General features: G+C 41.8%; 1 protein-coding gene across 4 annotated transcripts in view; it reads left to right on the forward strand.

Moving 5' to 3' along the window:
• Positions 1–22,665, forward strand: part of LOC135216276 (intermembrane lipid transfer protein VPS13D-like) — a 999,641-nt gene that overhangs the window by 423,196 nt on the left and 553,780 nt on the right. For all 4 annotated transcript variants that reach the window (XM_064251439.1, XM_064251442.1, XM_064251440.1 and 1 more), the window contains 2 exons: positions 5,375–5,532; positions 6,310–6,547. In XM_064251439.1, the coding sequence (XP_064107509.1) occupies positions 5,375–5,532; positions 6,310–6,547 (396 nt within the window). The remainder of the gene's footprint in view (positions 1–5,374; positions 5,533–6,309; positions 6,548–22,665) is intronic.

A 22,665-nucleotide genomic window follows, 5' to 3' on the forward strand; every position in this document is an offset into this window, starting at 1 on the left:
GCTCGTGAGCGCCAGAATCTGGTTAGGTCTTTCAGTTTGGCTTTCATTAGGATGTTCGTCACTGATGCAAACTGGAGAGAACCCAGGATCCTTTCCTGAGATCTTCTTGACGCCAGTTTGTGACTCAGAAATTGCTTGACTGACTTCGCTATTTCCTTCCTCTAGGATGATGGAATCGACAGAGTATGGGAGGATAGATTCCATTGAATGCCTAGCCACTGAAAGTTTGACTCTGGAGTGAGTCTTGACTTGGTCCTGTTTATCTTGAAGCCTAGATATTCCAGGAACTGAATCACTTTCAGTGTTGCTTTGTTGCATTCCTCGACTGTTGAAGCCCAGATCAACCAATCGTCGAGATACGCTACTACCATAACCCCTTGCGATCTGAGTTGTTGAACTACTACTTCCGCCCCAGCTTCGTAAACACCCTGGGTGCTACGTTGAGCCCGAAAGGAACTACCTTGAAGGAGAATGTCTGGTCTCCTATCTTGAAGCCCAGATACGGACGGAAGTGTCTTGCAATAGGGATATGATAGTAAGCGTCTGTAAGATCGATAGAGGTGGTGACGGCCCCACGGGGAAGTAAGGTCCGCACCTGCGAGATCGTGAGCATCTTGAACTTGTCGCAGCGAATGGCTAAGTTTAAGCGGGACAAGTCTAAGATTACCCTTCTTTTTTGTGAGCCTTTCTTTGGCACGCTGAACAAGAGTCCTTGAAATTTTAACCTTTTGACTCTCGCTATAGCTCCTTTCTGAAGGAGATCCTCCGCATACTCCGTCAGTTCCTTGGAAGGAAGTTGGCGGAAAGGTCTGGATGGGGGTGGGTTCGTTAACCAGCTCCAACCCAGGCCTTTTGACACAATGCTCTGAGCCCACTTGCTGAAGTTCCACCGGTGGCGAAAGTGAAACAGCCTCCCTCCTACCTGAAATTCCTCATTGGTTCTGGTAGCCTCCTCGGCCTCCTCTGAAATGTTTTCCCCTATTAAAGGGACCTCCCGATCCTCTCCCACGAAAGGATCGCTTACCTCTGCCTCCCTTACCCGAGCGGTCATACTTCTGTGAAGCTTGACTCTCGAAGGCTTGATTGTAAGCTGGAGAGAGGCGTAAGAGGTGGAGGGCTGAGGCTGAGGGGAGATAACGTAAATCGGCTGTGATTGAGCCTTTGAAGTGGAAGGTTGGGCTTGTTTGCACTAAGGGAACAGCCGGAACTTGCTGAGAAAAGCGTGGCTGCTTTTTCTGGTAGGGCTGGAAACGTCTGGGTTTCCTTTGACCCTTACCTCTAGCTGCTAGATCTTGCCGCCTCTTGGCCGTAAGACCCCAACGGTCCTTAAGGCTCTGGTTCAACCTCGTAGCCTCTGACTGAACCTCCTTCACCATCGCTTCTGGGAAGAGGTCTGCTCCCAGATGCTCGACGCAAGTAACCTATTCGGCTCGTGCCGAATAGTTGCTTCTTGTAGGACATGCTTCCTACAATTCGTCCTAGCAGTGGCAAACTCAAACATATCTGACTGTACCGTTTGAGTCAGGGATTTGGTCATAAGCTTGAAGAGCGGTTCTGAACCATAGGCTATGGTAGCACCTCGGTCATAGCCATGGAATTAATAGATCTGGCTAACCGCGATTTGGCGTCAAATTCAGCCTGAATAAGGCTATCTGGAAGCCTAGGTAGCTTTTCACCAAACTGCTCCATAGCACAGTCCGGTTTGAGTTTGCCAGCTGAGAAGGTGTTAGGTAAGTCTTCCCACAATTCTCCGGCTGAAGGAAGTAACGGAGATGTAGGATCTGCTTCCTTCAGTTGAGGCATGGGGTCCCCCTTCTGGGCCGCTGGAATGGTAGACGTCGCGATCTTTGTCAGGAAAGGGAGCGGGGTACTCTCATCCATCGTAAAGATCGTAAACGGACTCTTGAAAGGTTGGATTTTCGTATTGGAACAATCCATGTCTCTAGACACCTGAGCCATTCTCTCTGAGCCTGGTCACGTGAATAGAGGACTGTCTCCTTTGGTACTTTATCATCCCGAGTCATGGCTGAGGCGGTGAGCCTTGCGTAGCCGATGAACGGAGGCTGAAGGTCTTCCGGGTAGAACTCGAAGTCCTCGATCCTCCGAGTTCCACATTCCGGGATAGAAATGAGTCCGTCTTGGAAGGGGGCGTATGACGCTACTCTCCAAGGGTTGTTCATTGAGAACGGAGGTAGAGAGTCATAGGGGGCGGGGGAAGCTGGGCTCCACCTGTATTGAAAGGTGGAGGAGAGGCTAGAGGAGCTTGGCTCAGTCCGGCTATAATGCTGTCTTGAGAGGTAATCCTATCCGACAACCGAGAGATCATTTGTTCCATGCTACTTTTCAGAGACCCAACCAGGTCGCCCACCTGTTGTAACAGACCAGCATTGGAGTCCAAAGCCGGAGCTGCTGCGGAGGTGGAGGGTGGCTCTGAATTGGAACCAAGGGTAGCGGAACTGACGACTCTGCCGGAGTGTGAGATCTCTCTCTGGAGGATTTACTCCTCGAGGACTTAGAGCCGGACCCAGAAGCTTTAGATCTCTCTGCTCCGGGATTCCTAGCCGGAGACTTACGAGAGGAGGATGACGCCGAAGCCGTCTTCTTAGACGACGACGACGTCTTTGTCAAGGATTTCACTGCTTGACCCTTGACCTTGGGTCTAACTGAAGCGTCAGGAGGAGTATATAATTCGTTACCCGTAAAGCCTTGGAAGGATGGAGAGGTTGCAGGAGTAGAAGAGACAGTTGCACCCAAGGGTATCCCTTGGGTGTCCACCTTACCTACCTCGACCAACAGGTCGTCTACACCTACCATAGGTTCTACATTAATATCCAACGTCGCGACTTCCGAGGAGATGTCCTGGCCTTGGTCAGTCAATGAGGCAGCCAGCTGTTGCTGGATGAAGGCAATAGTCGGGGCCGCCTCTACTGGGTCGACGTATCCTGTCGCCTTGCCTCCGGGGAAGATTAGTACCGCCAACCTTTTCTCCAGGATGTAGGGCATACCCTTGGCGGCGTTCTTCCCGAAACCGCCGACCCAGGCCCGCAGGGTTGCCAGTGCGGTATCCCTCACGGCCGGCGCCTGGAAGAGAGGGTATTGATTAGATTTAAGAATAACTTAAAACTAAAGCTAACTTAAAGCATAACTTAAAATTATAGGGGCTATAAGGCCCCTTGAATTTACCTTAAGTTAGAGTGATTGATGTAAAACTTAAGCACTATAAGATGAGGACCAGCTACCGGAGATGGAATACATACCCCGTCTAAAAGCTGGCTCACCAGATCGTAACATATGGTACACATTTCATGGTACCAGACCTGGATGTCCCCGTGCGGAGTCGCGCATGGAGCATGGGACCGGCAAACTTCGTGTCCACATGGGTCCTGAAGTGTGGCGGCGCATCCCGGATGCTCACAGTTGGTGGTCTGTAAGTGGAAAGACACATGAGTATCTTAAAGAATATCACTTACAGGCTAAAGGACAGAAGAACTCCGCTGCATGCCGGAGCTCGGAAAAAATTTGGGCATAGCCCCTCCCTAATCGCCTGAATAGGCTATAACCCCGGAGGTATCCGGTGAAACATGAAGGGAGGGGGAATGGTTTAAGGTACTTAAGATAAACTTAATAGTTTAACATAATAGATCTTAAACCTAAAAGCTCGAACGTACCGGACTAAGTCCAGTGCGTGGCGGAGTGTATAACTCAGTGAAACGGAGAGGTTAGAAGGGACCGACTGTATGTTCCGGTCCACCCCGTGGGGTAGACTAACACCTTTCCGCTGGATGCCAGGTCTCCGGTGGTAAAGGAGCCCTAGTAAGGTGGGAAAGAGCAAGGGGCATACAGACTCGGGCTAGTAACGGAGCGACGGAGTAGTAATGGAGGGGGGGAAAGGCCAGTCCCCCCCACCTTACCAACCGACCGGACCGAGAAGCCGGAGAGGTCGAGTCCAGTCTGGGTCTGTCCCGTCCCTCTACCCCCTCCGCCTGGGGGGAGAGAGGGAGGCAGGCTCGGGTATGTGGAGCGAGCATGGGCAGGCCTACCCACCCCCCCCGACCCTATGGAAGAGCGGGAGGGGGGAAAGGTGACTGGACAGGCATCTGGCTGCCTCGTGATCACATAGTGACCACGGGGCGATAAGAACAACAACTAAGCCTAGAACATAAGCAACTGATCAGAGAGATGCTATCGGGAAGCAACCGAGCTGAAAAGCGGTAACATAAAGGCCCAATGGGCCATGACCTAGGCTAAGCGAGCCAGACGCCTAACTAACCTAACAATATCACATAAATAGTACAAATGAATAATAAAATGAAAGAAAGAAAACAAAATAGTAGGAGAAAAAAATCCAGGAGTGTACGACTAACCCGAAGGCAAGTCTACCACTCAAAGCTAGCCGAGGCCGATACTAAGAGCCGTGGCTAGGGTCTGGATGGAAGAGCCTACATAAGGTAAAAGACATGCATGCATGACAAAACCGTGTAGACCGTACCCTAAACAAAGCGGATAATAAAAATAGAGCGTACAAAAGCCAGGGGGTGTTCTGGGTATGGGCGACCCAGAACGGACCCACCACGAGGCAGAACCATGCTGCCATGCTTCCGACCTAGAGATCGTATTTATACCTAAAAAACGGCAAATACGTGCTCAGGGCCGGAAAAAACCAATTAGCAATAAACACTGAGTACTTAACTTAGCTGCTGCGATGGCTGCACGCTCCATGGTAATAAAATCCAAAGGAAAGGGCACAAAAACACAGAGAAGAAAATGGCACGTGTGTATCGTGTGCGCTAACTGAAAAGGATGGCCACCAGAGGCGCAGCAGTCGGCAGCATGGGATGGAGTAGTAGTAGTAGGTGCTGCCCACTCTGTGGGTCGGCTCTCCTCTTGGGGGATTTTGTAGTGGGAGAATTCTATTGGCATTTGGCTCGTGGTAGTGGTCTCACTCGCCATAGTGTTCATACCGACACTCTCTGGGAGGGTGAGCGAGTCAGTTATACTGACCTTTTTCTTTATTTATTTATTCTCTGGTATGTGTTAGTACATTTACCCTAGAAATAATAGATTAAAGGATATTTCGCGCAGCGACACGAGCTGAGCCCAGAAATCATATTTTATCATAAAAATCATATTTTATCATGAAAATGTCATATTTCTCCTTTTACATATTCTACTGCTGCCTATTCTACTTCTAGGCAGCTTTCAGATAAATGGGTTGACTTTTGATTTCTCCAATAATTATGCATTCGTTTCAGTAATACTTCTGTAAAGATTTATAAAACTTTTCCGAGCTTTTACAGCTTTGGCAATTAAATTGTAAGTTTTGGTATCTAATGCAGCTTGTTTGTATTGTTTTATAATTTTTTCTTATTTCTAGTCCCAGATATTAGCATCCATGGCACTGTGAGCAAGGTTCATGCCACAATAAGTACCGCTGATTACAAGCTTGTAAGAGGTCTTCTTTTATTTAATCTTGGAGAACCATTGCCACCACCACCTCCACCAGTCTGCCTGTATCAGCCACAGGCACAACAGGTAGGATAATCAGTATTTATGCATAGTTCTGAAATTTAACAATATTGATCTAGATGTTTTTTTTTAATTAACAGCAATTATTTTGTACATTTCTCAGATTTTCATTAAAGTATGTGAATTTCTTGAAAAAATTCTTGAAAAAAACTTAAAATACTAACCACATTTTGCTTTTTTAACTACATTTTGCTTTTTTAACCAATTTTGCATCTTTTTTTTTGTACAATGCATGGCTTTTTAATATCAATGAAAACACAAACAAGTTTTATTTTATGTGGTTTTTAATGAGCTGTTATTTATTTGGTTAACTACACATATATAAAATTTCCCATTTTTCCCTTCATATTTCCATTCACTGTTATGTTGTTATTCTTAAAAGACCTGGGATTTGTGTTAAACTTGTCAAGAAATTTGCTTATCCCTCATTTATTTGAAAATTTTATACTAGTTTGCAAGAACATGATTTTTATCAGAAGTTTATTTAATTTTGTCATGTGTTGTAATTTTCAGTGTTTAATGTGCTCAGTGAAGACTGAACCTGAAAAAATATGAAAAGTCTTCGATTACTGCATTATACAATAAACCTTATCAGATAGATACAAGAGCTATGATCTTTTTCAATTCTAAATAAGAACTTCAGGAAAATCAACATCTTTGTCTTTTGACTCATTTGCATCTAATTTTCTTTTTATGGGAATATGTGTGAAATTAGTTTCCTAAACTCATATTTGTGTGTCTTTTATTATGTCTACTATATAGATATCATTATTTCTTTTACAGTCTTGGCACTTGAGAGGATCAGTATGGACATCCTTGAATATCATACTCAATTTAGACAATGTAACATTAGAACTTGAGAACTTGGATGAACTAAGTATAAATGAAACCAAAGATTGTACTCCCCTTGCATGTGTCAATTTCATCAAGTCAAGACTCACATTTGAAAGCTTCTCTGATGACTCCAAAGATGTAGACCTGGTGTCGCAAGAAATTCTGCTCAGTGATACTAGATTTGAAGGTATATATAGTACTATTAATTTTTCATTGGCATTCACTAATCTTAAGGTATATGCGACCAGTGTATTCATGTTAATTATAAGCCTCTTAAACTTATTAGTATCAGTGTTCCTGAATAAAAGCAGTAGACCATTGGTTGAACTGTTCCATTTAACAAGTGGAAGGGTAGCTCAGGTGGGATGTTCATTCTCTGCTATAAGAGCCATTTGTGTTAGTTGCTTAAAGCCCTTTCCTTTCTTTGTCTAACCTTTACCAAAAATTCCAGTCATCATGTTCCATCATCATGAAGTCAGTATTAATTTACACTACACACACAAATAATACGTACGAAGGTGAACGAACACGTTCCTGAGGGACTGGGGAAAAAGCCAAAGGGTAAACATATGAAATAAACAATAAATTAAGGACCTCAGAGGACATCAGGAGCGCGTTAGAGCCTACGACGTAGATAAAGATAGTAAATTCAGAACTCCAAATATAGCAGGAGTTATAAAATGCATGGGAATACGTAAAAACGGTAACTATAAACAGTGTAATCATGAATAACCAAAGATAAATAACCAAAGATAAATGACGCACGCGTCTGATGATGCACCCAAGATGGCGGATGAACAAAGTGTTACCCCGGTTCATAAAACTAAGGAGGCCGAAAAGGCAAAAAAGGGGATGCATCGTGATGACACGACATACCAAAACGCAAAATGGAATACTCAACTTGGATGAAGAAACTGGAAGCTCTGCAGTAGCCATAGTTTCGCCAAAAGAAAGCACAAGGGGAGCAATGAAGACACGTGCTCACACAATGCAGCTAATTACAGGAATGAAGATGCCGGGCGTGGGTAGTAGTAGCGAGCGGAAGGTGGAAGGGGTAGTCTTTGTAACGGCTCTCGCCGTGGGAGGGACTTTGAAAGGAATCTTCTAATTGGCAGAAGTCCTGTGATAGTGGCCTTCACTCGCCCCAGTGCTTATACTGGCGCCCTTGGGTGATCGAGCTGAAGGTAGTAACTTCAGCATTCCATTTTAGCTTTGTCTCTGGTATATTTATAATCTATTTATACTTAGAAATGCGAGCTACAGGTACATTTCACCGGCAGACACAGGTCAAACCCAGATATATATATATTATATATATATATATATATATATATATATATGATATATATATATTTATATATATATATATATCTATATACATATACATATACATATGTATATATATATATATTATATATATATATATATATATATATATATATATGAATAACTTGATCACGAAGAATATAAAACGTGATGCTATGTATAAATAAAGGTTTTTTTGCCACGAAGGAAAAAAATGAAAAAACGAGTTGGCCGAGTACTTTCGGTCCTATTCGGACCCTTTACTGAGGCATACTGGTTTTACAAAGAACACCATAGTCAAAAGAAGGCTTAATATACAAACTGACACTACCAAATTAGCCATAAGGGCAATTTTCACTCTACAGAGAGGAGGAGGAGTCATAGGCTAGCCACACCTTGAAGGATACCCGCGGTAAACAAGTGATTCTTCCAGAAAAACAGTACATTTTGAAAACAACACGGGAGCATATACAATTTAATATCATGAATTTTTACACAAATTTTCCCAACAAAAAATTATTATTAATGAAAAGACGAAAGAAAATATAAATAATATATATATAATATATATATATATATATATATATATATATATATATATATATCGAGCAAGAGAAAGAGGGAGAGAAAATATCGAACCAGAGAGAGAGAGAGAGAGAGAGAGAGAGATAGAGAGAGAGAGTAGAGAGAGAGAGAGAGAGAGAGTAGAGAGAGAGAGAGAGAGGAGAGAGAGAAGAACGAGTAGAGAGAGAGAATACTATATATGTGGGACTAATTTATTAGTTGTTCATTTATTTTGAGGTCCTTCATAAACATCTTACAAATATATGGGTCCAAATGGTACATTCCCAGACTAAGATTTAGGTTGTTTTTATTAGTGATTTGTATAATTGCCGATTCCAGTAAATTTCTTGAAACATAATCATTAGATCTAGCAATTACCGAGGCATCACCCCAATTAATACAATGAGATTTTTCACTCAGATGGATAAACAGTGCATTTGAAGTCTGGGCTGTTCTAACTGAATACATATGCTGCTTAACCCGAACACATAAATTTTTACTAGACTGACCAACGTAAAACGATGGGCAATCCTTACAAGGAATTTTGTAAATGATGTTGTTATTTGTTACGGGACTATTCTTAATTAGCATATCTTTAATGGTATTGTTATAAGAGAACACTACATTAACATTAAATGATTTAAATATTGATTTTATGGTTTCAAATCCACGAAAATAAGGTAAGCTAAGTACATTTTAGGGATTTCTTTTTCATTAATAGCAACATTATAAAACTTTTTATGAGCTTTTTGATAACATAAATCAATTAAATGAGGTGGGTAGCAGAGATCGTTTCCTATCTTTTTTATGTATTCTATTTCTTGGTCCAGGTATTGTGGACTCGTGATACGCAAAGCGCGTAGGAACATAGAAGAAAAATTGAAATTTTAATATTAAGATGGTGGCCAGAATAAAAATGTACATATGTTAAATTATTTGTGGGTTTTCTATAAATACTGAATTTGCATTGGAAAGATTCTCTTTGTATTAATACATCTAGGAAAGGGATGACATTGTTATTTCCAATTTCAACAGTGAATTTTATGGATGGCACTAAATTATTCAATTTAGACAGTAAATCATTTACATCGATACCACTAGGTAAGACTACTAAGATATCATCGACATATCGGTACCATTGTAAGGGGATAAGTGTGATATTCGGGAGGTGTTCTCTCTCAAAAAATTCCATATATAAGTTTGAAAGGAGAGGTGATAAAGGGTTACCCATGGCCATACCAAATATTTGTTGGTAATATTCTCCATTAAAAATAAATCTGCAATCACAAATACATAACTTAATTAAGGAAATTATGTGACTAACGGACATAGGCAATTCATGCAGTACAAGCTCATTACTTAAATATTCTAGCACAGAGTCAATAGGGACTTTTGTAAACAAAGAACACACATCAAAACTGACAAAAATATCGCTAGGGTTTAGTACAATGTTATTTGATTTTTCTACAAGATCAAGAGAATTCCGGATGTGTGAATTAGATACAGTTCCTAGTAGCGGGGATAACAGTTTAGTAAGATATTTAGATAGTTTATAAGCAATTGACCCTACAGTACTAATAATTGGGCGCATAGGTTTGTTTTCCTTATGAGTTTTGACTAGGCCATATAAATAAGGTAATGAGGGACACTTTACAGTTAACTGACACAAAAGTTCTTTTTTATCTTTAAGAATTTGTTTGATATTGATATTAAAGTTTTTTATTACTTGGTCCAACGGATTTTTTTGCAAGTTTTTTGTAAGTTATTTCATCCTCAAGTAAAGTATGCATGCGTGATATGTAGTCAGTTTTGTCAAGAACCACTAAACTATTGGATTTATCAGCCTTGGTAATGTACTTAGCTTACCTTATTTTCGTGGATTTGAAACCATAAAATCAATATTTAAATCATTTAATGTTAATGTAGTGTTCTCTTATAACAATACCATTAAAGATATGCTAATTAAGAATAGTCCCGTAACAAATAACAACATCATTTACAAAATTCCTTGTAAGGATTACCCATCGTTTTACGTTGGTCAGTCTAGTAAAAATTTATGTGTTCGGGTTAAGCAGCATATGTATTCAGTTAGAACAGCCCAGACTTCAAATGCACTGTTTATCCATCTGAGTGAAAAATCTCATTGTATTAATTGGGGTGATGCCTCGGTAATTGCTAGATCTAATGATTATGTTTCAAGAAATTTACTGGAATCGGCAATTATACAAATCACTAATAAAAACAACCTAAATCTTAGTCTGGGAATGTACCATTTGGACCCATATATTTGTAAGATGTTTATGAAGGACCTCAAAATAAATGAACAACTAATAAATTAGTCCCACATGTATATAGTTATTAATTCTCTCTCTCCTCTCTCTCTCTCTCTCTCTCTCTCTCTCGTCTCTCTCTCTCTCTCTGGTTCGATATTTTCTCTCCCTCTTTCTCTTGCTCGATATATATATATATATTTATATTTTCTTTCGTATTTTCATTAATAATAATTTTTTGTTGGGAAAATTTGTGTAAAAATTCATGATATTAAATTGTATATGCTCCCGTGTTGTTTTCAAAATGTACTGTTTTTCTGGAAGAATCACTTGTTTACCGCGGGTATCCTTCAAGGTGTGGCTAGCCTATGACTCCTCCTCCTCTCTGTAGAGTGAAAATTGCCCTTATGGCTAATTTGGTAGTGTCAGTTTGTATATTAAGCCTTCTTTTGACTATGGTGTTCTTTGTAAAACCAGTATGCCTCAGTAAAGGGTCCGAATAGGACTGAAAGTACTCGGCCAACTCGTTTTTTCATTTTTTTTCCTTCGTGGCAAAAAAACCTTTATTTATATATATATATGATATATATATATATATATATATATATATATATATATATATAATTATATATATATATATAGAGAGATTTTTGACAAAGGAAAATCTATTTCTTGGGGAAGACCTGTGTCGCCTGGTGAAATGTTCCTATAGCACTCATTTCTAGGTATGAATAATTGCTAATTATACCAGAGAAAAAGCCATTAGGAATGCTGGAGTTACTACCCCCAGCTCGCTCACCCTTAAAAGGTGTCGGTATAGCACAGGGGCGAGTGGAAGCCACTACCATAGACACTTTGCCAAATAGAAGTCTCCCTTCTCAAAATCCCTCTCCAGAGAGGTGCCTTTACAACGACTGCCCTCCGCTCGCTACTACTACCCCTCCCATAATGCCTCATTCCTAAAATACGCACCCAAGCTTGGGCCAGCTAAAGGGTGGGGAAAAGGAAAAAAGAGGGATGGGTTCACTGGGCGACACAGGTCTTCCCGCAGAAATAGATTTTTCTTTTGTCAAAATCCCTTTTCTGGGCTTGACCTGTGTCGGCCGGTGAAATAGTAGCAGAGAATTGGCCATACAAGCTTGGTAAACAAAAAATTTATGTGACAGGAGAACAAAAATTCCTTAAAATTACTGGTTTAATGAGTAAGGTAAGCATAACAAAATACAAGTGAAAAGCACCTATGACCAAATCCACACCATTCTGTGAAAGTAACAGGTAATGAACATAAAAACAATTACAATAAGAACTATGTACATGTACAGGAGTGGGTTGAAGAGCAATCCAGTCTGGAACAAAAGGTAGAAAGGTAGGGATTACGAGCGAGGCAGGTAGGGAGAGTGAGTACCAAAAGATAATTAATAGCAAAATAATAAGATACAGATATAGAGTTACGTAACTAGGCTGTATCAGGGGGGAATACAACGTTCCCTGCAGCCACTGCCTGCCAAATATTTAAGTGCTTCTAGATTTTTCAGATAGTGGCGTTTGAATACTGTCGGGGATTTCCAACCCGTATATTTTTTAAGATCCTCAAAGTTCATATGATGAAAATAATTAACTGAGGTAGCCACTGCCGGGATATCATGGACATGAGGGACTGAATCCAGATTGGCTTGTTTAATAAAATAAAGAATTTGTTGTCTGATTGCCTTCAAGGAAATGGTTCCACCTTTCTCTCTGATAAAAAGAGGACCTGAAGACTTTTTAGGAGTTCTGCCCAGATAAGATTTTAATGTAAAAACAGGACATAAATATGGGTCCTGTGGAAAAGGGACAATCTTCCAAGGAGACCACCTGTTTTGTGGGTCTTCATTCTTTGCTAAGAATTTCCGATCCGGAGAGAGTAGAACTTCTTCTGACTGGAGGAAATCAATATGATTTGGTTCTCTAGAGAGAGCCGACAGTTCAGATATTCTGGCGCCTGAGGCCAGACTCATTAAAAATAAAGTTTTCCTAAGCAGGGTTATATATGGGCATGATTCGTTATCAGTATCTGAAGCCAACTTGAGTACGTCATTCAAAAACCAGGAGACCAGACCGTATGAGGGCGGTCTACCGGTCTCAGACGAGCACATGCCTTACGAATAGACGAGAAGTACGAATCTGTTAAATCAATATTAAAGCCCAACTGAAATATCTTCCTCAAGGCAGATTTATCTTCTGGACATCTGATTCTTTTAAAAAGATGGCTAACTTCCTCACTGCCGAATCATACTGCCTGAGTGTTGATTCTCTTTTGTCTGACTCCACGAAGAGGGTGTTTAGTGGGTCAATACTAGCGTCCTTCTGTGCCGCAAACTTCATGAAGTCCATAAAGTTAGGACATTCAGAATTCTTGAAGCTGACACAGTCCGAGTTTGTACTATTTGAGTCAGTTTTGTGTTGGGAATCCGACTGGGACGGAGTTTCAACTCTAGTAGAAGAGGAAACCAATTGCTCTTTGGCCAGTTGGGTGCTACCAATGCTATCCGTCCTCTGAAAGATCTGAGCTTGTGTAGAACTTTCAGCAAGAGGTTTATTGGCGGAAATAGGTAAATCTTCTGCCAATTGTTCCAGTCTATGGACATCATATCTGTGGCGTAAGCCAGAGGATCCAGATTGGGGGCCACATAGTACAGGAATTTGTGATTGGACTCCATGGCGAACAGGTCTACCTGAAGGCCCAGGATTTGTTGGCAAATCCAACGGAATGATTTTGTATCCAGAGACCACTCCGACTCCAGCGGAGTTGTTCTGGATAGTGAGTCCGCAATGACATTCCGTACTCCTTCCAGGTGAGTAGCTGACAGGTGCCAATGATGTTTCATTGCCAACAAAAAAATTGCAATCATCACATGATTTATTTGGCTCGACTTTTTATGCAATAGACTATCACTGCGCTGTCCGAGACTAGTCTGATACGAATGTTCCTGGCCGGAGCTAGTCGTTTCAAGGTCAGAAAAATGGCCATTGCCTCTAGTACGTTGATGTGGAACTGGTGGAACGTTGTCAACCATGTTCCTTGAACCTTCTTGTACTGAGAGTAGCCCCCCCATCCGCTCAGAGAGGTGTTAGTGTGGACTATCAGAGACGGCAGGGGAAATTGTAGAGGCACCGATTTAGAAAAACTCAGGACTTCCGTCCATAGGCGGAGTCTTTTCCTTAATATTGGCGGAATCAAGGGGATTTTATACCTGAACTTGTTGTTGACTCTTTTCCGCCAAACTCGATTGATATCCTTCAGTTTGGCTTTCAACAAAACATCTGTTATTGAAGCGAACTGAAGTGAACCTAAATTTCTCTCTTAGGTATGACGAGAAGCCCGTTTGTTTTTGAGGAATTTTCTTGTAGCTTTCGCTATCTCTCTGCGCTTCTCTGGCGGAAGAGATAGTTTGTGTGTGGTTAGATCCCATTGAATTCCCAACCATTGAAAGCAAGACGCCGGAGCAAGACGGGACTTTCCCTTGTTTATCTGGAAACCCAGGTATTCTAGGAATTTTATCACTTTGGCTGTTGCCTTGCGACATTCCTCGTCGTTGGCTGCCCAAATGTGCTAGTTGTCTAGGTAAGCTACTAACATTACCCCCTGAACTCTTAGTTCCTGTACTACTGTCTCTCCTAGTTTGGTGAATATTCTGGGTGCTATGTTGAGCCCGAATGGCATGACTGAACGAGTAAGCTTGTTTTCCTAGTTTAAAGCCTAGGTATGGAGAGAAGTTTCTTGCTACCGGAACATGATAGTAAGCGTCTGTAAGATCGATAGAGGTGGTGACAACCCCACAGGGAAGTAAGGTCCGCACCTGCAAGACGGTTAGCGTGCGGAACTTGTTGCATTGAATGTATGAATTGAGACGAGACAAGTCCAGAATCACTCTTCGTTTGTCCGAGTCCTTCTTCGGTACACTGAACAAACGTCCTTGGAACTTCAGGTGACTGACTTTCTTTATTGCCTTCTTTTGAAGAAGGTCTTTGGCATAGTCTAGAAGGTCTGTCGTCGGAATATGATGGAAACTGACTGGTGGGGGAGGCCCTTTCTTCCATTTCTACCCCAGACCTTTCAATACAATACTGTGGGCCCACGTACTGAAGGTCCAATTGTCCCTGTAGAGGTTCAGTCTCCCGTCCACCTGCAGAGACTCATTGGCTGGTTGAGGGCTTACTTCCTCTGCCTCCTCTGAAGCCTCTGCCTCTAGAGCCAGCTCTCTGCCGGTAAGCACCTCTGGCTCTGCTACCCCTTGCGTGCCTATTATAGCCTTGAAATGCCCCCGTGTTTCAAAAGAGGCGTTGAAGGCTGGGGAAGTCACAAGGGCAGCCAAGCTCGAGGGTTGCTGAGTCAGTTGACTCTGCAGCAGAACAAACTGCTGTTGTGGCTGTGCCTTAGATGTCAAAGGCTTGCTGATCTGGGAGACAGGAACTGCCTGTACTACTGCCTGAGACTGAGAGGTCTATAAAGGCTGATACTTCCTAGGCCTCTTCCTACTTTTGGATTGTGGTCTGGGGGTCTCAAACTTCCTTTTGAAGGGAAGTCCCCAGCGGACACGAAGGTTCTGGTTAGCCCTAGCCGCCTCGCTGAGGACACTGTTAACCACGTCCTCAGGAAAGAGGTTGGCCCCCCCCCAGATCGGTGCCTTTATGAGTCTGTTAGGCTCATGCCTGATGGAGGCATTAGCAAAGACATGCGTCCTGCAGGCTCGTCTAGCCACTATAAAATCATACAGGTCCGATTGTAAGCTTGCCCTCTGAGAACGGGGCATGTAGGGCCAACCGCCACGGCTTGCTATTCTCGAATGGCGGAAGCTAAGATGCGTCCGGCACTGCGAAGGACTGCTGTGTGTTACCGGACTGGAGGAGTCCGGACACCAATTCCTCCTGGGCCTGTAACCTTTGGGTTAGAGACATGATGGACTGCCCGGATGTCTCTAGACCTGAGGGGAGTTGAGTGGACGTCGATTGGAGTCTCGAGCCCACTACTTCACTCATCTTCTGCATAAGAAGAGTGGCAAAGGCTTCTTGGTCGAAGCCGGACTCCGTCGGTCTGGCTTTAGAGGACTTAGCTTTCGACCCCTCGGGTGGGGGAGTAGCTCTAGCCGAGGAAGTCGAAGGCTTTGGGGCCAATGACGACCTGGCGGAGACTGCCAGGGAAGGCTTGGTTGGTCTAACCGCCTTCGGCAGAGACCTTGCCTTCAAGGTTTTCACCTTTGGGATCACCGAGCCCGACCTATCCCAAAAGGTCTTGGACTTCGCAGGGAAGCCCTGAAAGGAAGAAGAAGAAGGAGTAGAGCTGAAAGAAGGATCGTTATCCTCATGACTACCCGCCTCACTTACTTCCCTGCCTTCCTCCTGATCCTCAATGGCCATGGGCTCCCGGTGCAGGCTGATGGCCGCCACCTTCTCTGTTACATCAGCGCACAAGCCCTCTTGGTCCTCCTGGGGGGCTTGGGTCTCCTGGCGGATCCTCTCAATGATGGGAGCCGCTACATCCACCGGCACTGCTGCCAAACCTTGGCGTTCGGGTAGAGGAGGGAGCACATCTCCGACAGCACGTAGGGTTGGCCTGCTCGCACGTTTCTCCCAAACCCCCCCACCCAGCCCTTAAGGGTCGACATCGAGAAGTTCTTGAGCGCCAGATCAACCTGTAAGAGATAATCAATTCAGGATCCCCAATGTTGGGGACTTTTCCACTTATCTATTTTGACTATTCACACCGATACATGTAACATAGAATTCAGAGTAACACTGAGACGAGGATGCTACCTACCGATTCATCTGAAACGTTTCTAACCAGGCCGTAACACACCATACAGGCTTCCGGGTGTCAGACCACAAGTCCCTCCAAGTGGATGGCACAGCTGGCATGAGACTGGCAGACCTCATGCCCATATGGCTTATACAGGACGGCTGGGCAGCCTACCTCCTGGCAGCGAACCATCTGTGAGTTGAAAAGATACATGAGTATCGTCAAATAATGCCACCAGAGTTAATTCCGGTGGTATGAGTCTACTTAAACTAGTTACTTAACAGTTAAAGGTAATATTGACTATAATCTTCAACTTACTTGTTATTAATAAAGCTCTGGATGTCTCCGCCTGCTCCGGAATCCATACTTTGGGTATCGCCAAAGCTAAAACCGGCGGAGTGGGCTTGATACGAGCAGAATGGAAAAAGGGGTAAACCTTAAGCCTGAATCTGATCGCATTGGAGAAGAGTAGCAATACCCAACTAATTGGGAATGCATTCTCTGAGCCCAGTTCTGCCCCCACCTGAGTGGGCAGCAGCGATAACATAGAAGATGGAAAACAGAGCGGTGGGAACAATGGTACGTAGAACTCTGATGTGTACATCCTGGCGCGTGTGATGGTAGACCACACTTCGCTGGAGTAAACATGGGCCCAGAGAAATACCAACAGAAGCTACATAATAAATTCTTAATACTAAACTCTGAATGTCTCCACCTACTCCGGAATCCATAATCTCGTCATCACAAAAGCTGTAACCTGCCAGGTTGACCTGATACAAGCAGAACAGGGAAAAGGGAAAAACCTAAGCCTGAGTCTGATCGCACCAGAGAAGAGTAGCAGTTTCAAGTCAATTAGAAACGCATTTCTAAGCCTAGTTCCACTTCCCAATGGAGTGGGGAAGCAGCGATAACACTAGAGAAGTACGGAAAACAGAGCGGCGGAACAGTGGCATGTAACATCCGGCGTATAGCCTCCTGGCGGGTGTGATGGTAGACCACACCACGCCAGAAAAACACAGGCACGGAGACATACCAGCAGAGATTGCATAATCTACTAATCCCCCAATCTCCTCCGACTAATCCCCAGGGCCGTGTGCTACGCTCTAGCTGTCGTTCATTGGTAGGATTACATACTTGGGCAGCGAGCTAACAAGGCAGCGCCAGAACGAGTCCGGGACAGGGGGAGGGGTGGTGTCAGGAGGAGAGTGGACGGGTCGTGATCGCCTGGCCACAGCAACCGATCAGTGGATACCACTTCTCGAGGAGCCGTAACTAGCCTACCACAAAAGGGGGCAGAAGACGGTAGGCCAACTGACATCCTAAAGGGGGCAAAAGACGGTAGGCCGACTGACATCCTAAAGGGGGCAATGGCCCAGGCTACACTTAACAAAAATCATAAAATAAATCATAAAATTAATCGATGAGGAATTATTGGAAGTACTGACGAGACCGCACCCAGCTGAGATCCCAGCCTAACCTTCCAAAATCGGTACAGATCCGGTCAGGTAGGCTAGGATTGCTCCTATAAGGACGTCACGAAGAGGACGCCTAGAACGCAACTCAACCCTCCAATATCGAATTTACCGATCTGGTCAGGTAAGACAAGCCTAGCCCCTACATACGTAACAAGAGAGAAACTCTCTAGTCCTGGGCCACCCTCCAAGCCAAATATTTCTGCCTGGTCGGGTTGGCGGTACAAGGAGCTAATAAGGGTGGTGTGATATACACAGCCCGCCTAGCCTATCTTCCAAAACCTAGCCTAGGTCTGGTCGGATAGGCCAGGGAAGGACATCGTGGAGAACTTCCAACCTCATCAATAGCAACAAAAGATCGTAATCGAAAAGTAAATAGAAATATACATGCATGAGTACCGAGAATAAAAGAGGAACTTCGCCTCTAAAAATCAACTGGCATACCGCTAGGCTAGCCTAGAGGGCCAGAACACAATACTCGCGCATAACGTAGAGCATACCACCGTACGCACGAAAGGGAACCAACACGCTCCTGAGGGACTGAAGAAGACGAAAAAGGTCTGTAAAATGTAATAACGTAAGGTCAAACTGTAAAAAACAAAGCCTCAGTTTACGTCAGGAGCAAGATGGGCCCTATAATAGGCTAAAAACGTAAAGTCAAACCATAAAAAACATGGCTCCCAGAATACGTCAGGAGTGAGAATGACAATAAAGAATACGAAAACAGAAGCTTATACAGGGAAGTGCTAAACGGTGAATAAAATACACACAGGATAAAAATTGATATGATCGCTCACGCCGCCAAACATGCACCTAAGATGGCGGATCGAGAGTGTGTCATCCCCGGCTCCCAAGAACAACAAACCTAAAATAACGGTCAAAAAAGGGTGCATCGTTGCCCCAAAGTGATCAGAAACGATAAATGTGATACTCAACTTAGATGAAGAAGCTTCTAACTCGGTGGAAGACATGATGCTTCGTGAAAAACACTTCCTGGGGACAGCGAAAACTGGCGCGAGCAGACACGAAAGAGTGCTATTCAGGAATGAGGCATTATGGGAAGGGTAGTAGGAGCGAGCGAAAGGCAGTCGTTGTAACGGCACCTCTCTGGAGAGGGATTTTGAGAAGGGAGACTTCTATTTGGCAAAGTGTCTGTGGTAGTGTGGTAGTGGCTGCCACTCGCCCTTGTGCTATACCGACACCCTTTAAAGGTGAGCGAGCTGGGGGTAGTTACTCCAGCATCTCTTATGGCTTTTTCTCTGGTATATTTAGCAATTATTTATACCTAGAAATGAGTGCTATAGGAACATTTCACCGGCCAACACAGGTCAAACCTAGAAATATATATATATATATATATGTGTGTGTGTGTGTGTGTGTATATATATATATAATATATATATATATATATATATATATATATATATATGATATATATATATATATATATATATATATATATATATATATATACATATATATATATATATATATATATATATATATATATATATATATATATATATATATATATATGATATATATATATATAGATATATCTAATAAAAGGAGCCCATAAAAACACCAAAATGTAGAGAGAAAAGTACTATATTTCAGAGACTGCTGTCTCTCTCTTCAGGTATATGAATGAGAAAAGTTTACAGAAAAGGTGGTATTTATACCAAGAGATTCGTCCACAAGTAAGCCAATTTAGGTCACCCCCGCTGATAATCTTCCTTTAATCTTCTTAAGCGTTGGTTGAATGAACACTGCGTCGACGATGTCTGATGTCCAATTCCCTTTTGAGATGTTCATTACCTGCTTCTCTTTATTAAGGCCGATTCCATCATTTGACTCTTGTACCGGCAGTTGCTGCTATAAATTACACGTGACATATTCCAGTTTATTCTATGGTTATGTTCATTTATATGATTGAAAATAGCCGAGTTCTGTTGTCCATACCTAACTGACCCCTATTTCGTTAGTTAAGACAAGAAAAGCCACTAAAAATTTTCTTACCTGATTTTTTTATTAGGTTTATCACAAAAAGTGCATTTTATGATGAAAGTTGTTAAAAAACCAGGAATTTGTGCCTATTTCTCATAGAAAATACCACGAATAGGCAAATTTTTTGTGAATAATGAGGGAAATGTTCCCGAGAGAAATCCGCGAATCCGGAGAACCCAAGAACGGGGGTCCACTGCATACACACACACACACACACACACACACACACATATATATATATATATATATATAGTATATATATATATATATATATATATATATATATATATATATCTTTTATTTATGGATTTATCACATTCCAAACTTTGGTGATTCAGTTATACATTATATATATATATATATATATATATATATATATATATATATATATATATATATATATATTTTTATATATGTGTATATATATAATAATGTGTGTGTGTATATATATATATATACAGTGGACCCCCCATATTCACGTTCTCTGGATTCGCGGACTCACATATTCGCGGATTTCTCTTGGGAACGTTTCCCTCCATTATTTGCGGAAAATTCACGCATTCGCAGTATTTTTCTATGAGAAATATCCACAAATTCCTGGTTTTTGTTATCAATTTCATCATAAAATGCACTTTTTGTGATAAAACTATTAAAAAAACAAAGTATGAAAATTTTTAGTGGTTTTTCTTAAGTTATATCTAACAAATAGGCTGTTTTTAGCATTTTTATAGGGGGTTCCAAACATTCGCGGATTCTAACTCTTCGCGGGGGGGTCTGGTACGCATCCCCCGCGAATACGGGGGGACCACTGTATGTATGTATGTATGTATGTATGTATTTACAATGGAACCTCTACATACGAAAGTTCCTACGTACGAAAAATTACGAAAGCATAGACGAAGAATTTTTTGCTTCTGTGAACGAAAATAATTCAGGTTGCAAAAGGGTAAAGTCCGAGATTCGCCCGGGCCGCTGATAACAATTTTAAAATTCGTGCACTGCCAACTCAGTTGACTCATCACCACCCTCCTGCTCTCCCATTGGTTCCTGATGCTAGTCACTGCCATAAGTTCCTGCTCTCCTATTGGTCAGCATCTGTCCCATCATGCACCTACGTAAAAGCGTCCCTCGACCATTTCGTTCACATAGATTTTGTTTGTTAACGTAAATTCATGTTAGTGATTCCGCTTTCTTTGTATATTGTAAGTTACTTTATCGTGTTGTGTGTGAACTTAATTAGTTATGTTATTAGATTAGCAATGGGCCCCAAGAATGTTGCTCAAGTTCATGGAAAGAAGAGGATGCTTTCTATGGAGACAAAGATGGAGATAATTAAAAAGTATCAAGCTGGCATGCGGTTGAGTGTGATCGCTAAGGAATATGGGCGAAATCCGTTGATGATAGGCACCATCCTTATGCAGAAGGAAGCCATCAAAGCAGCTACACCTTCTAAGGGCGTTACTATTTTGTCCAACAAGAAGAGCCACGTGCATGATGAGATGGAAAAGCTGCTTCTTGTATGGATTAAGGACAAAGAAATTGCTGGCGATAGGATAAGTGAGACGGCAATCTGCCAGAAGGCCAGAGCTATTTTTGGTGATCTGAGTGCCCAGGCCGAAAACGATGCAGGAGAAGGGACATCAAAGTGTTTTGAGGTGAATTTTAGGTTATGCATAATAAAATAAAAGGATAGTTGAGGTCTATGATGAAATGAAACAAAAATCTAATTTGTTTGGCCGTAGGATTGCTTGAATTCAGTCAGCTCTGTTGAAGAGAGTTAAGGATCCAAGTTTTTTCCCATTTGAAGTAAGTATTAAGTGATGAAATTAAATAGTAGTGTTTTTTTGCCAAATATGTAGTACATCTCTATTCATGTTTTATGACAATTAAAAACTATATCCTATTGTCTGTGGAGTTTAGTTCTGAAATGGATTTCTAAGCAAAGTATTGGATGTTTTTCTGTTACCACACACTGAGTACTGTAATCATATTTGTCTACCTAAAGTTGCAGCAATTTTACAAAAAAAATCAATGATAAATGGATTTTCTGCTTGCAAAAGGAATGTATAGGATTAGTACTGTAGTACTGCATCATTTATTTTATAATCATTAATGTTGATAGATAATGAAAATTTTACTCCTTTAGATGTCAACCTGTTTTATATCTGCTTTCGTATTAAAATTCAAGAAAAGTTTTGTGCTTAAACAAAATTTATGCTCTGTAACAAATATTAACCCTTAAACGCCAAAGGGGTATAATAAAAATCGTCTCCCGTATGCCGAGGGGGTCTCGGAGTGAGTGCCGAAGCGGAAATTTTTTTTTATTTAAATCACAGAGCGCTTAGTTTTCAAGATTAAGAGTTCATTTGTGGCTCCTTTTTTTGTCAATGCATGAAGTTTAGTATGCAACCATCAGAAATGAAAAAAAATATCATTATCCTATATAAATAATGCGATATATGATAGCGCGAAAACAAAATTTCATATATAATTGTATTCAAATCGTGCTGTGAGCAAAATGGTTAAAGCTAACGAGTTAATTTTTTTTCGTTGTATTGTACCTAAATTGCGATCATTTTGGTATATAACACATTGTAAAACGATCAAAGCAACACAGAAAATATTATCACAAATTGATGCATGAATTCGTAATGCGTGAAAATAAAAAAATGAAGATAAATGATTGAATATTACTATACTGTAAGAGTTTTAGCTTACAATTGCAGTTTTCAACCATTTCGGACGAGTTAAAGTTGACCAAATGTCGAATTTTTTATATACAAATATTTTGAAAATGAGAAAAGCTACAACCTTCAATTATTTTTTGTTGTAATCTACAGGAAATTGCGCACATTTTCGTATATAAAACTCTATGAAACGCCTAATATGAAACGGAGATTTGCGGCGGAGA

This window comes from Macrobrachium nipponense, chromosome 6 (assembly GCF_015104395.2).
Source record: "Macrobrachium nipponense isolate FS-2020 chromosome 6, ASM1510439v2, whole genome shotgun sequence".
Classification (NCBI taxonomy): domain Eukaryota; kingdom Metazoa; phylum Arthropoda; class Malacostraca; order Decapoda; family Palaemonidae; genus Macrobrachium; species Macrobrachium nipponense.